This window comes from Corapipo altera, unplaced genomic scaffold (genome assembly GCF_003945725.1).
Source record: "Corapipo altera isolate COAL_440 unplaced genomic scaffold, ASM394572v1 60988, whole genome shotgun sequence".
Lineage (NCBI taxonomy): Eukaryota > Metazoa > Chordata > Aves > Passeriformes > Pipridae > Corapipo > Corapipo altera.
In genome coordinates this window covers 297,942-311,108 of record NW_020885030.1, presented here as the reverse complement: position 1 = coordinate 311,108, position 13,167 = coordinate 297,942, and the positions used below count along the sequence as shown (strand labels likewise).

Here is a 13,167-nt window from a genome sequence, read left to right as displayed (position 1 = left end):
TACATGAACCACCACCACGCTACCCCAACAACAAGAGGTGGTATAGAATAACTGCCCCTCCTGGCTACTGCAAAAATTACCCCTGCCCTGACCAGAACCAGGACATTATCCACCCATTATTCTATACCATCTACATCATGCCCAGATGCTACACTCTCCAACTGTATACAAACACATAAATATATATATATATACAAACACAGGTATCATTTCCATAGTTAATGACTGTCCCTCCAAGATGTCTATTGAGGTCATTTAGTCCATTACTGTGGGTTCTCTCTGTCCTAGATGTCTTCCAGGGCAGGAGGGCTGCTGTACTGTCAGCTGGTTGCAAGCTGCATCAGGACCTCACGACTGGTGTATCTGGAACAGTCCATATTCATTGCCCATGGTAGTTATGGCACACAGTGGCAGTGTCATTCAGCAACCAATATTATACAATTCAACATCACTGTTCTCACCCAAAAATCAAATCCCCTTGAGGTACACATCGTGTTTCCCCATCCCTCTGCATTACCCACCAAGTGTCCCCAGGTCCTTGAGCAAAAACAGTCCCACAGATGGGTTTGCCTTTGCTTGAGGCAGGACTGATCCAAACTGTCTTCCCTAACATATCCCTCATATGCACCACAGGGACTTTATCCTCTTCTATGGTATGTGGAGGTTTTGATTGGGCAGGGCCAGCTCAATTGGTAGAACCTCTAGTGTTAACTAACCAGGTGGCCTCTGCTAAATGTAAATCCCAATGTTTAAAGATTCCATCGTCCATTGCTTTCAGTGTGGTTTTTAACAGTCCATTGTACCATACAGTTTTCACAGAGGCTGGTGCATGATAGGGAATATGATACACCCACTCAATACCGTGCTCTCTGGCCTGGATGTCTATGAAATGAGTTCTGTTGTCCAACTCAATTCTTTCTGGGGTACCATGTCACCACAGGACTTGCTTTTCAAGGCCACAGATGGTGTTCTGGGCAGTGACGTGAGGCCCAGGGTATGTCTCCAGCCATCCAGTGGTTGTTCCCACCATTGTCAGCATGTAGTGTTTGCCTTGGTGGGTCTGCAGGAGTGTGATGTAATTGATCTGCCAGACCTCTCCATATTTATATTTCAACCATCGCCCACCACACCACAGAGGCTTTACCCACTTGACCTGCTTGATTGCAGCACATTTCACAGTTCTGGATAACCTGGGAGATAGTGCCCATGGTTAAGTCCACCCCTCGATCACGAGCCCATCTGTATGTTGCATCTCTTCCCTGATAACCTGAGGCATCATGGGCCCACTGAGCCAGAAATAATTCACCCTTATGTTGCCAGTGCAGATCCATATGAGACACTTTAATCTTGGCAACCCAAGATTGTTGTGATGTTCTTCAGTAGCCCGACTCTTGGGTACGTGTGAATCTACATGATGTAATTTTACATCCAACTTCTCTACCTTGGCAGTGATGCCTTGCCACAATTCAGCAGCCCAGATGGGTTTACCTGCCCAATCAGAACCCCTTCAAACCATAGATGGAGTCCAGCAGGGCCGGCTCGGTTGACAGAGCCTCTAGTGTTGACTAATCAGGTGGCCTTCACTATGTGCTGATCCCAATGCTTGAAAGTCCCCCCACCCAATGCCTTCAAAGTGCACCTCAGTGCACCTGAGAGGTATGTTAGGAAAAACAGTTTGGATTAGTCCAGCCTCAAGCAAAGGCAAACGCATCCGTAAGATTGTTTTTTCTCAAAGGACCAGGTTGCACTTGGTGGGTAATGCAGAAAGATGGGGAAACACGATGTATCCATCAAGGTGACATAATTTTTAGGTAAAACTGTAACATTGTACCTATATGTGTACATATATATATGTATGTACAGAGTTGGAATGTGTGTATATCTGTATGTTTTTAGTTTAAAGGTGTAAATCCAGGCACGACGTGAATGGTATAGAATAAGGAGTGAATAATGTTATGGTTACAAGCCAGGGAAGAGGGTTATAGCAATGAATATTCATACCATTACGTCATATGAAGGAGGCTGCCCCCCCCCCTTCCAGCGTAGAGAGTAGAGAGGAGGGAGGGGTTGCCACAGGTAAAAGATGTTTCTGGGGTGTCAGCTGCACCTGGAAGCCGTGCTTTCCTGAGCAGGACAGTAGAAAAGCCGTGCTGGGAACCGGAAGTGTACCATCTTGCCTCAGTTGCCAAAGCGGTGTGGACTGTCCCCAAAAACCCAGGGCAAAACTTTGTCTCTTCCGCCACCTGCCGATTTTCCTCCTCCCGTTTCTCCCCCGGAGTGCTAGTATGGAGTTGCAGTGCAGAAGCAGACAGCTCCAAGGTACAACTGAGCCAGTCAGGAGCTTCTCCGTTTCGCTCACTGCTCACCTGGTGCAGGACGGCTGCACCCCTCATTGTTCCAAAGCCAGGGAACAAAGAGACTTCAAACTGGAACCACCACTGCAGTTAAGACCTGAATGAGGTGGTTGGTGGGGGAAAAACCCTACGTCATTTTGTTTCGCCTTTGTCCCCAGGGGGTCACGTGGGTGGTGGATTTCCCTCTTTCTGGGTAAACTGTTTCCTCTATATCTTTGCAGTTACTGCTATTTCCTTTTAGTAAAATGTGGTGGCTTGGAAAACAGGAATTTCAAAAAGCTAATTTTAAAAGGTTTGCTACAATTTGTTCTAATGTGAGAGAGAAGAAGTTTTTAGACACGCACAACTTAGTATAGGGGGAGGGAAATATATTACAATTTATTATTAACATATATACATATATATATATAACAATTTTAACTATCTCTTCTATGGTGAAACAATATATATACATAGATCGTCTCTCCTTTCCTTCAAAAATGAGTCCAGAAAGAAAGGAGAAGTCCTGTTTTCACTTTCAGGCCACAGCTCTTCCAAATTAATTTCTGCGGCTCTTGGATGTGTCTCTTATTTTTAAGGCAGCAGTTTTGATTTGTCACATCTAGAATTCTTCTTTCTTCTGCAGCACGAAATGCAAGGGATTAAAGTCCTTATCCCCTGCTCTTGCTTCGCGGAGATTCTGGTCCCCGGGAAACGAGCTCTCAGGGATCTCCACCCCTCCTTCCTGGGGTCAAAGAGTTCTAAGGCTTTTAGTTTAGTTCAAGTTCTTACCCTAGAACTGAGTCCAACTGACTCTCTCTCTCTCTCTTCGTCTACTCTGTTCTCAGATTCACTGGCCCGGTTTGCTGCTGCTGCCGTCCCTTTCGCAGGGACCTCTTTGCTCCGAGCTGCTGCAGGGTCCAGTCAGCTTCTCAGCACCCCTCCCCCCCACAGTGGGGAAAGGCAGTGAGGCCGGCTGGAAAAACTCCTGGGGAGTTTAACTCCTGCAGTCCTGGCTGAGCCAGGACAGCGGGGGCCCAGGGGCTCCCCCAAACCCAGGGGGGGAGACTCCCCTTGGCACTTATATGACTGTGTGTTGCAGCCGCCTCTCCAAAGGGCCATGGCTCATCAACCTGGCCCGCTCCAACCCAGAGGGTCTTCCTGATCTTTTGGGGTCCCCCTCAGTCACTAACTTCAGGGGGCTTCAGTCAGTAGCTATGCTGCTCCTGGCCCCCCAGCCCCACACCACACATGGTTCTTTCAAGGCATGACTGCTTCTCCTTCTAGCTATGCAGTTAAAAATTAACCTCTTCTCTTCCACTTATGTGAGTATGTAATTTCCACAGGGCGCATGAGCTTTCAATTGGTCCAGTATTAAAAACAATACCCCCTGGGGAAAGACCTTTTTTCAAACCACCAGTGTTATATTTTCACTTTTAACCTCCATGCATTTTTTTTTTGTCCCTCTATAAAAGGGGAGAGAAGTCATCTTATTGGAGTTCCCGCCTTCCAATATTTGTCTTTAAACAAAGACATACTTGAACTGTGTGTTTCCTGGGTAACCTGGAACCAGTTTGTTGAGTATCCATCCTAGGAGACATTAAAAACCTGACTGGACATGGCCCTGATTAACCACTGTACCATGAATCCTCTTTTGGGAGGGTGGGGATCTGGACTAGGTTGTCTCTGGAGGGCTCTTTCAACCTCAATAATTCTGTTATTCTGAAAATATTTTTCAATAGGTTGGGGTATCAAGTCCCAGTTAGTTTGTATTTAGGGATGTATGTTTACTTTGGTGATTGACTGCCTAGTTTAATTTCTTTGCAAACCATTCAGGCGAAGATTATTGAACAACCTGGCATCTCAGCTGTCTGGATTTACACTGCAGCATTGAGTTGGAACCATTTTTGAAAATGCAGATCCTTTTTCTGAAGAGTGTAAAATATTGAAAAAAAGTCTTCTAGTCTTTATTTTGGAGAAGGGGTGGAGGTGGAATGGAATATGCAATACCCTCTAAGAACTAGGTGGCAACTCACCTTGCTTTACTGACAAACAACATGCAAGTGCTAGTAATCAGATGGTAATTTTTGATTCCTAGATGAAGGAAGAGAATCACAGAACCACAGAATATGCCGAGTTGGAAGGGAACCACAAGGATCACTGAGTCCAACTCCTAGCCCTGCACAGGACCATCCCCAAGAGTCCCACCATGTGCCCGAGAATATTGTTCAAACTCTTCTTGAACTCTGGCAGGCTTGGTGCTGTGACCACTTCTCTGGGGAGTCTGTTCCAGTGCCCAGCCACCCTCTGGGTGAAGAACCTTTTCTTAATAGCCAACCTAAACCTCCCTTGACACAACTTCAGGCCATTCCCTCAGATTCTATCACTGGTCACCTCAGAGAAGAGAGCAGTGTTTGCTCCTCCTCTTCCTCTAACGAGGGAGTTGTAGACTGCAATGAGGTCTCCCCTCAGTCTCCTCTTTTCCGGGCCGAACAGACCAAGTGACCTCAGCCGCTCCTCATATGGCTTCCCCTCAAGGCCCTTCACCATCTTCATTGCCTTAATATCTTTCTTATATTGCAGTGACCAAAATTGCACACAATATTCAAGGCGAGGCCCCACCAGTGAAGAAGTAGAGCAGGACAATCACCTCCCTCGATCGGCTGGCGATGCTTTGCCCGATGCACCTCAGGACATGGTTGGCCCTCCTAGCTGCCAGGGCACATTTCTGACTCGTATTCAACTTGCCGTTGACCAGAATCCCCAGGTGCCTTTTTGCACCACTGCTGAGACACAGATCAGTGGAAGAGGCTCCTTGTCCAAGAGACATCTACAGGCTAGCAAAGGAGATAGGTAGATACTTTGTCCAAAGAAAAGACTTCTTGATGGCTGAAGTGATATCTTCCTTCATAATCCAGTAATGGCCCAACCTGAAGGTGGTAATATCAAGTCCAATCAGCCTTACGCATTAAATATTGTTTGTCTGGGATTTTTTCTTAATTTTTTTTTTTTACCTAAAGAAGGCAGAGAGATCCCATATATTCCACTGGCAATTTCTGCTGGCATTATCAAGTCTCAGATTCCATTGGGGTCAAACCCAAAATTTGTTCCTTTATTAGGATCAAACAATTTGAAGAAGCTGAAAGCTAGCTACCTCTCTCTGGTCATAGAATCATGGAATGGTTTGGGTTGGAAGGGACCTTGAACATCATCTAGTTCAAAATCCTCTGCCATGGGCAGGGACACCTTCCACTAGACCAGGTTGCTCAGGGCCCCATCCAACTCCACCTTGAATACTTCCAGGGATGGGGCAGCTACAACTTCTCTGGGCAACCTGTTCCAGTGCCTCATCACCCTCGCAGTAAAGAATTTCTTCCTAATATCTAATTTAAACCTACCCTCTCTCAGTTTAAAGCCATTCCCTCTTGTCTTATCCTTACATGCTCTTGTAAATAGTAGGCCCTCTTTATGTACTAGAAGGCTGCTATAAGGTCTCCCCAGAGCCTTCTCTTCTCCAGGCTGATCAGGCCCAACTCTCTCAACCTGTCTTCAGCCCTCTGATCATCTTCTTAGCCCACCTCTGGACTCGCTCCAACAGATCCATGTTCTTCTTATGTTAGGGGCCCCAGAGTTGAATGCTGTACTCCAGGTGGGGTCTCACTGTTAAGGAAACCTTCCTGTCTGACCATTCAGGAGGTACTCTGTCAGTCACACTCCCACCACCAGAGACTTTAACTGCTGGGACTGAAGCCCCTTTGCAGTAGGTGGTTACAGTGAGCCAATTGGTGTCCCACTTGACTCCCTACAGAGAATCACAGAATTGTTAGGGTTGTAAGGGACCTCTGGAGATTTATCTAGTCCAACCCCATGCCAAGGCAGGGTCACCTAGAGCAAGTTACACAGTAATGTGTCCAGGTGGAGGTTTAATTTCTCCAGAGAGGGAGAATCCATGACCTCCCTGGGCAGCCTGTTACAGTGCTCTGCCACCCTCAATGTAAAGAAGTTCTTCCTCATGTTGAGGTAGAACTTCTTGTGTTTTAGTTTATGGCCATTGCTCCTCGTCCTGTTGCTGGGCACCACTGAAAAGAGTCTGGCACCATCCTCGTGACACCCGCTTTTGAGATATCTATATGCATTAATGAGATTGTTTTGTCAGTCTTCTCTAGACTAAACAGGCCCAGTTCCTGCAGTCTCTCCTCATAAGAGAGATGCTCTAGACCCCTCATGATCTCTGTGGGCCTCTGCTGGACCCTCTCCAGTAGCTCCTTGTCTTTCTTGTACTGAGGAGCCTAGAACTGGACATAGTACTCCAGATGTGGCTTCACCAAGGCCTAGTAGAGGGGGAGGATCACCTCCCTCGACCTGCTGGCCACACTCTTCCCCATGCATCCCAGGATACCATTGGCCCTCCTGGCCGCAAGGGCACACTGCTGGCTCATAGTTACCTTGTCATCTACCGACTCCCAGGTCTTTCTCAGCAGAACTGCTCTCTGGTAGGTCAGCCCCCAACCTGTACTGGTACTCAGGGTTATACCTCCCCAGGTGCAGGACCCTACACCTGCCCTTGTTGAACCTCATTAGGTTTCTCTCTGCCCAACTCTCAAAGTTCCACTGAATGGCAGTACAGCCTTCAGGTGTATCAGCCACTCCCCCCAGTTTTGTGTCATCAGCAAACTTGCTGAGGGTGCAGTCTACCTCTTTATCCAGGTCATTGATAAACAAGTTTGTTGTGTTTTTATACACTCCACTCACACGCACTCAGACCAGATTTCCTTACCAGTTCAACCCCAGGTTTCCTGTAGCAGTGTCTCAGACATCTGGTTCCTTAAAGCAATTTATTCATGGCACAGTAACACAGAAACAGTTTGAGCTGGTGTCTCCAAAGAGGGACCCCAAACAACTGAATCTCTTGGGCTTTTATACCCTTCTAGTCTATCTGTGTGATAGTCTGAGGTCTTCCCACTGAGTCCTTGGGTCCTGCTGTGTCTCTGAGTGTCCGGTCACCTGCCTGGTGCTACGGGTCCCCTTGCCCTTTGTTGTGCAAAGTGTCGGAGCCATTTCATGGCCTCTTCCTGGGACTCCCACTATTTCCCACCACCTAGAGCTCAATCTGCAGCTTGCAAAGCAGCTGCACTCTGAGCTACCTGTACTAAATGTATTCCTCAACATTCATGAGAGCTGAGTAGAGAGGGAGTTAGTCCACACTACCACCATTCTTCCAAGTACTACTAGTTGGAGACAGGTGTAGAGAAATATCTCTGCCTCAAAGCTTCTGTCTGCCTCAGAATTAAAAAGTTCTAGCAGTGCTAAACCTGATGTTGGTCTAAGACAAATCTTGGAGCAATTTCTAGTGAACTTTATTTAAAGTAACAGGAAGTTGGCTCCAATCATGAACCTGTGGAATTTTTCCTTTGAGACAAGAATGTTAGTTCTGTGTATGATTTAGAGTCACAGGATCAGTATCAAAGTTTTCAAACTACTTTTCCTTAAATTCTTTTCCTTAAATTCTACTGTATTAGTATTCCTTAAGAATGTTAATAAAAACAGGCACACAAAAATCTTTTTGTAGACAAATGTCACATAGAGGTAGGAATGTTATCAGACACAGCTGTAGTTCTTCAACTTGAAATATGAAAAGCAGAAACTGAAAATTAGATTTCATGAATAAACAGTTTCTAGTTGGAACCCAATTACTAGGGCGCTTACTTGATTGCTCACAGATATGTATACAAGAAAACAAAATAAAGGGTATGTGCTCAATGTAGACCAATTGGGAACAGTATCAGAATAGTCCCCAATTTAAAAAAATTTCCAATGTCCCCATTTGAAAAAAGGTAATGATAAATGTGATGATGTTCCAAATGAGGTGCATGTTAACCAGTTGATCAATGACTGTGGGGGTTTTTTCCATGATTTTGAGACCACTTTATATTTTTGTTTACCAAAGATTGAACCAAACTTAAAAGTTTGCTGAACAAAATAGTTACGAACTTTTGTCCCATGCAGCTTCAGGACATCAGTCTAGATGATACTGTCAGAGTATGAATCCAAATAGTGATACTAGGTATATCTTAATATATCCTTCTGTAATTTATCTAATAACTGTTGTTTTCTTGGCCTTTCTAAATATTAAAGAAAATCAGTGTGAATTGCAAAAACTTGTATGCATAAGTGTATCTTTTGTGGTGTATCTTAAAATGCCTTGGCAATTAGTTTTTAACTTCCCTGTTTTCTTTGATGGTTCTTCCTGTCTGCTTTTCCTGCTCTATGAAGAGGTGACAGGAGTCATCTTTGACAGATAGTTCTATGTTTATGTTGAATTAAGCTTTTACTTGCTCAAGTTTTACTTGATTTTAACAGTATGTTTGCAACCAGTTATTTAATGTTCCATTCTATTCAAGATCAGACTCCGTAATGGCAAGTTCAGCAAATTTCATACATCTGTTTAAATCAGCTGTTTTGTAAACTACTAAGAACTCTTTAGTGCATTATAGAGTGATGCAAAGATTTGCTGAGCATGAACTACTAGAAAAACAATAGATATTAACTTTTTCATTTTGATTTTAACAACAGTTTGAGATTAATTTTGCACTGCTTGCTACTAAACCAATACAAATGTTAGCTTATGTATTCAGGAATTAAATTTCAGTCATGCTGAACTGAAATTCCAGTGATCTTAAACTTGTCATGGTTATTTTTGAAGTTTGTATTGCTCAAGTTTATGCCTTTGTCTCAATATGGTTTTTCATTCAATTGGATTATTTTCCTGACTGAAGAAAATCTTAATACAGGATTAGTGAATTCAGTGTGTTTCCATTGTTATCACATACAAGTACAAGCATGTGAGGATGTCTCAGTTTAATGAGACTGAAGTGTTTTGCTAAGGAGGATGAGTTATGAGGAAGACCAAGCTCCTCCCTCTAAGCATTTGTAAATCCGAAATTAAGAGGCTCCAGTTGAGTAAGTGTGGAGAAAGAAAAGATAACAGCCCTTTATTAAAGGATATATGTGTATTAGCAGAACAACAAAAGAACATAAAAACAACTAAACAATAATCCTGTACCCAAAAGTCCCCTTCTAAAAAGGAAACAGTTCAGTACTTTCCGCCTTTTGGCACAATTCTAACCACAATTGGGAGGGGGCACTGTTGGCTCTGGAGGTGCAGAACCTGCAGTTGCTTGGTGTTGGTCAGCAGGGGGCGCTGTTGGGCTCTGACAGTAGCTGCGTGGAGGCCCCGGTGCGCGGGAGAAGCTGAAAATGGAGATCTCCCCCCACACCAAGAAGGGAAAGGGGAAAAGGGTTCTTCCCGTGAACTCATGCTGTCGGCAGCTGACTCCAGCCGGGACTCCCCCAAAGATTCCTTCGCAGAAGGGTCAAGCCTCTCCGATGAAATCTGAGCAAGTCCAGGCTGAGGGCAGAACAGGGCGCAGGATAACAGAGGCGAACCAGGGCCAGAAGCAGCCAGATGACCTGGCTGAAAACCAAGTGAACCCGGAGCCTTTCCACACACACATACCCTGCCTGAGTCAGGGCAAAAGTGCTGTGCCTGCTGTTTCCGAGGAGAGAAAAAAACCCAACTCCCCACCCCTCCCCACAGCCTTTGGAGGACCATCAGCTTGGAATATGGGTCTGCTGGCTAGTTCTTTTATGTGGGTCAATCATCCAAGGCAAACTGAAACATATGAATTTTTTTTGCTTTGTACAGTTCATATATTATTGGTCATATATAATGTTAAATTCAGGGATATTTACTTAACTGTGTCAGATAATTTTAAGAGTTTTCTGGTTTTATGCAGTTCCTGAGTTTATTATTTTTCTTTGATGATCTTGAATTTCTTGGTCCTCCAGAGAAAGGCGTAAAAGGAAGAGTAGAAGTCTCTCCAAGTCTCCTAAAACAACAAAAAAAAAGTCTTCACAAACTCCTTCTCCCACAAGGTCAGTTTGACATAAACATTAAAGTTAATGGGCAGTAAAGGAGGAAAAAGTTATAGCATTTCTGTTAAATTGAAATGTGATACAGAGATCAGTGTTATGTAAGGAACTAACTCAATTTCTGTTTCTTCTTGGTTGGTTTTTTTTTGGTTTTTTTTTGTTATGGAAGAATCTCTAGTAATAACTTTCTAAGGAAAAGATCTATTTTTCAATAAGCAGAACACTCAAAGGTGGATGCAGATGCATATACTGAAAACAATTTAGGAAGTATTTTCATTGATATACTGGCCAACCCTGACCTTTTCATTAGTCATCTCAGATAATTTCAGTTGGTCAGTATGATTCAGTTCTAATTTAAAACCGACCAAAAAACCCTTTATGGATTTGATCTTTTGTATGCTTTCAACTGGAGAGTTTTAAATCTGCTAGCAATGCAAATTTGCTTCAAATCAATAAAAAGCCTTCATTGGATACAGATTAATTTGGTTTCCTCTTTTCAAATACCATTTACACTGAACATATGCATTCTTTAACTGCCTTCCTTTGTCTTTATGAAGAGGTTTTTATGTTTGAAAGTGACTAAACCTTTCTGAAAGAAAGCAAATCAGGATACCAACTTTCATATTTATTGTGCAATTTACTGTACAGTACAGTTAGAGTATGCATTGGTAGTACATTTGTTGGTGTTGGATCAAATTCTGATTTGAGTAAAAATTTTCTTAAACAGAAACAAGAAAGAAAAAAAAAGAGAGAAAGAGAAAAATAATGAAAGAAGAGAAAGGGAATACTCCACCTCCAAGAAAAAAATTAGTAAAGAAAAAGAGGGAAAGGCGAAATCTGACAAAAGCACCACTACTTTGAAGGTAAGCTGTGTGACCAAGCGATAAGTAGAGTGCTGCAAATGGAACAATTAGTGGAATTTCCTCCCTTCTTTATCTTTCTTTTCCTCACCCTTCTTTTCCCCCTGTTTTGCTTATCAAAGTATTGCCACTTGGTAGAGCTTGTGTGAATAGGTTACTGAAACACTTTGTTTTGGTTTCTCTTTTCTGTTCTGTGCCATATGTTAGGAGTTCGCTGGCTGCCTATCTGTATGAGCAGGCATAAAGGAGATTGTACAACTAAGCATCAGGGTTCAGGGTTAGTTTGCCTGTGTCCTGGTTTAACCCTGGTCAACAACTAAGCACCATATAGTTGCTTGCTTGCTCACTCCTCCCTGATGGGATGAGGGAGAAAATCAGAAGACTAAAAGGGAGAAAACTTGTGGGTTGAGATAAAGGCAGTTTATTAGGTAAAGCAAATTCCAGACATCCAAGCAAAGCAAACCAATGAATTCATTCACCACTTTCCATCAACAGGTAGGTGTTCAACCATCCCCAGGAGAGCAGGGCTCCATCATGCATAGTGGTTACTTGGAAGACAAACACCACTGCTAAGAATGTCCCCCTTTCCTCCTCCTTCCCTTTTTAATAAACTTTCACTCTGCAGTTCAGCCTCTCCCTGGTTGCTTTGGTCCTGGACTGCATATCTGACTCTGCAGGAGTAAAGTTGAAGATTTGAGGAAAGAGTAGTATGGGATTTTTGCCTTGCAAAATAGAAAATGGTGTGATTAAGAAAACAAACATCTTCAAATGTTTAATCTTAGAATTTGAAAAGCAACATACTTCTAAAGAGTAGTTTGTGGTACTCAGAATTATTCAACTGTTATAAAACAGCTGATTTAGGTGACTGTCCACATGCTTAAGTAACTCAAGAACTCTCTTAAAATTTATCAGTTACCTGACAAAAAATATAAATTGAAAAATTGTAATTCTGTTTTATTTAAAAAATATGTTGAAGTCCTAATTTCTGGAGCTGTTTCTCATAGGTGCCATGATGCTGCTTGTTCTGTATTACGTTAATATTGATCATAAAGACAGATGACTTTATCGCAATGATTTCTTGGATGACAGGTTATTATGAGTGCCTAACTTCAGCCAATCAAAAAGGAAAGCTTTTTTTAAATTAAAAATTATTTGATTTAAAAATTTTTAAAAAAAGCTGACACCTCTCTTCTGAACATGGCTGAAACAAGGTGTGTAAAGATTGAGACAATCAAAATACCAGTAGTTGGTTGGAAGTCATATCCTGTAATGCTGAGTGATTTTTTTTAAATAACTTTATCTTTTGTAGGACAAAGATCACACTGAAGAGGATCTGAATTCAGAAACCGACAAGGAAGTAGGCAATAGCGATACAGAAAGGACTGATGAAATCAAACTACAACAGAATGGGAACTGTCAACCAAATGACGAAAACCTCTCAGTTAAAATGGAAGAGTTTTAAAGCAAAGAATGGACCTCTGACTCAACTAAGGGATGAAATCTGAAGCTTTTTATTTTCCAGAACGAAGAAGAAAATGTCAAAGTAATCAACCTGAACATGGTGATAGTACTAGTAGCTCTCTCAATTGTAGTGATAGCTTTGTCGACTTCTTGCTGTAAAGCAAGAGAGCACGAACCAGTAGTTATACCATGAAAAGGCAGATGCCATCAGAACTATTCATGTCTGAAAACTCATGAAGTCTCCAAGATGGCTGTACTTCTTTGTAAAATGATTTATGTTAAGTTTTGCCATAAGCTGTTACAAATAAGTGGAAACTGAAAAATGTAAACCTGTACTATCAAAAAAAAAAAGCTGAATATATGCATTGAAGATTGTTTAAAATACTGCTTGTTGATGAATTTTGTATTGGTTTACTTTTCTGGTTAAAAAATCCACAAAAACTTCAATGTGTACTGTTTGATGTGCTTGGAAATGGTGCATAAATATACACACTTTCTTTAGTTGTTGTCCTGGGTTACGCAAAAATTCTGGTATTCACCTTTTTCCACCTTTTCTCTTTTTCCCAAATGTGCCTACTAAT

At 42.6% G+C, this 13,167-nt stretch overlaps 1 protein-coding gene across 1 annotated transcript in view; it reads left to right on the top strand.

The window, feature by feature from the left end:
- The window catches only part of LOC113959262 (splicing regulatory glutamine/lysine-rich protein 1-like), a 67,746-nt gene extending 55,159 nt beyond the window's left edge, over positions 1-12,587 (top strand). Inside the window, exons 10-12 of the mRNA XM_027668162.1 lie at positions 10,182-10,268; positions 10,993-11,128; positions 12,435-12,587. Coding sequence (XP_027523963.1) covers positions 10,182-10,268; positions 10,993-11,128; positions 12,435-12,587 — 376 coding nt within the window. The remainder of the gene's footprint in view (positions 1-10,181; positions 10,269-10,992; positions 11,129-12,434) is intronic.
- Positions 12,588-13,167: the final 580 nt, after the last annotated feature.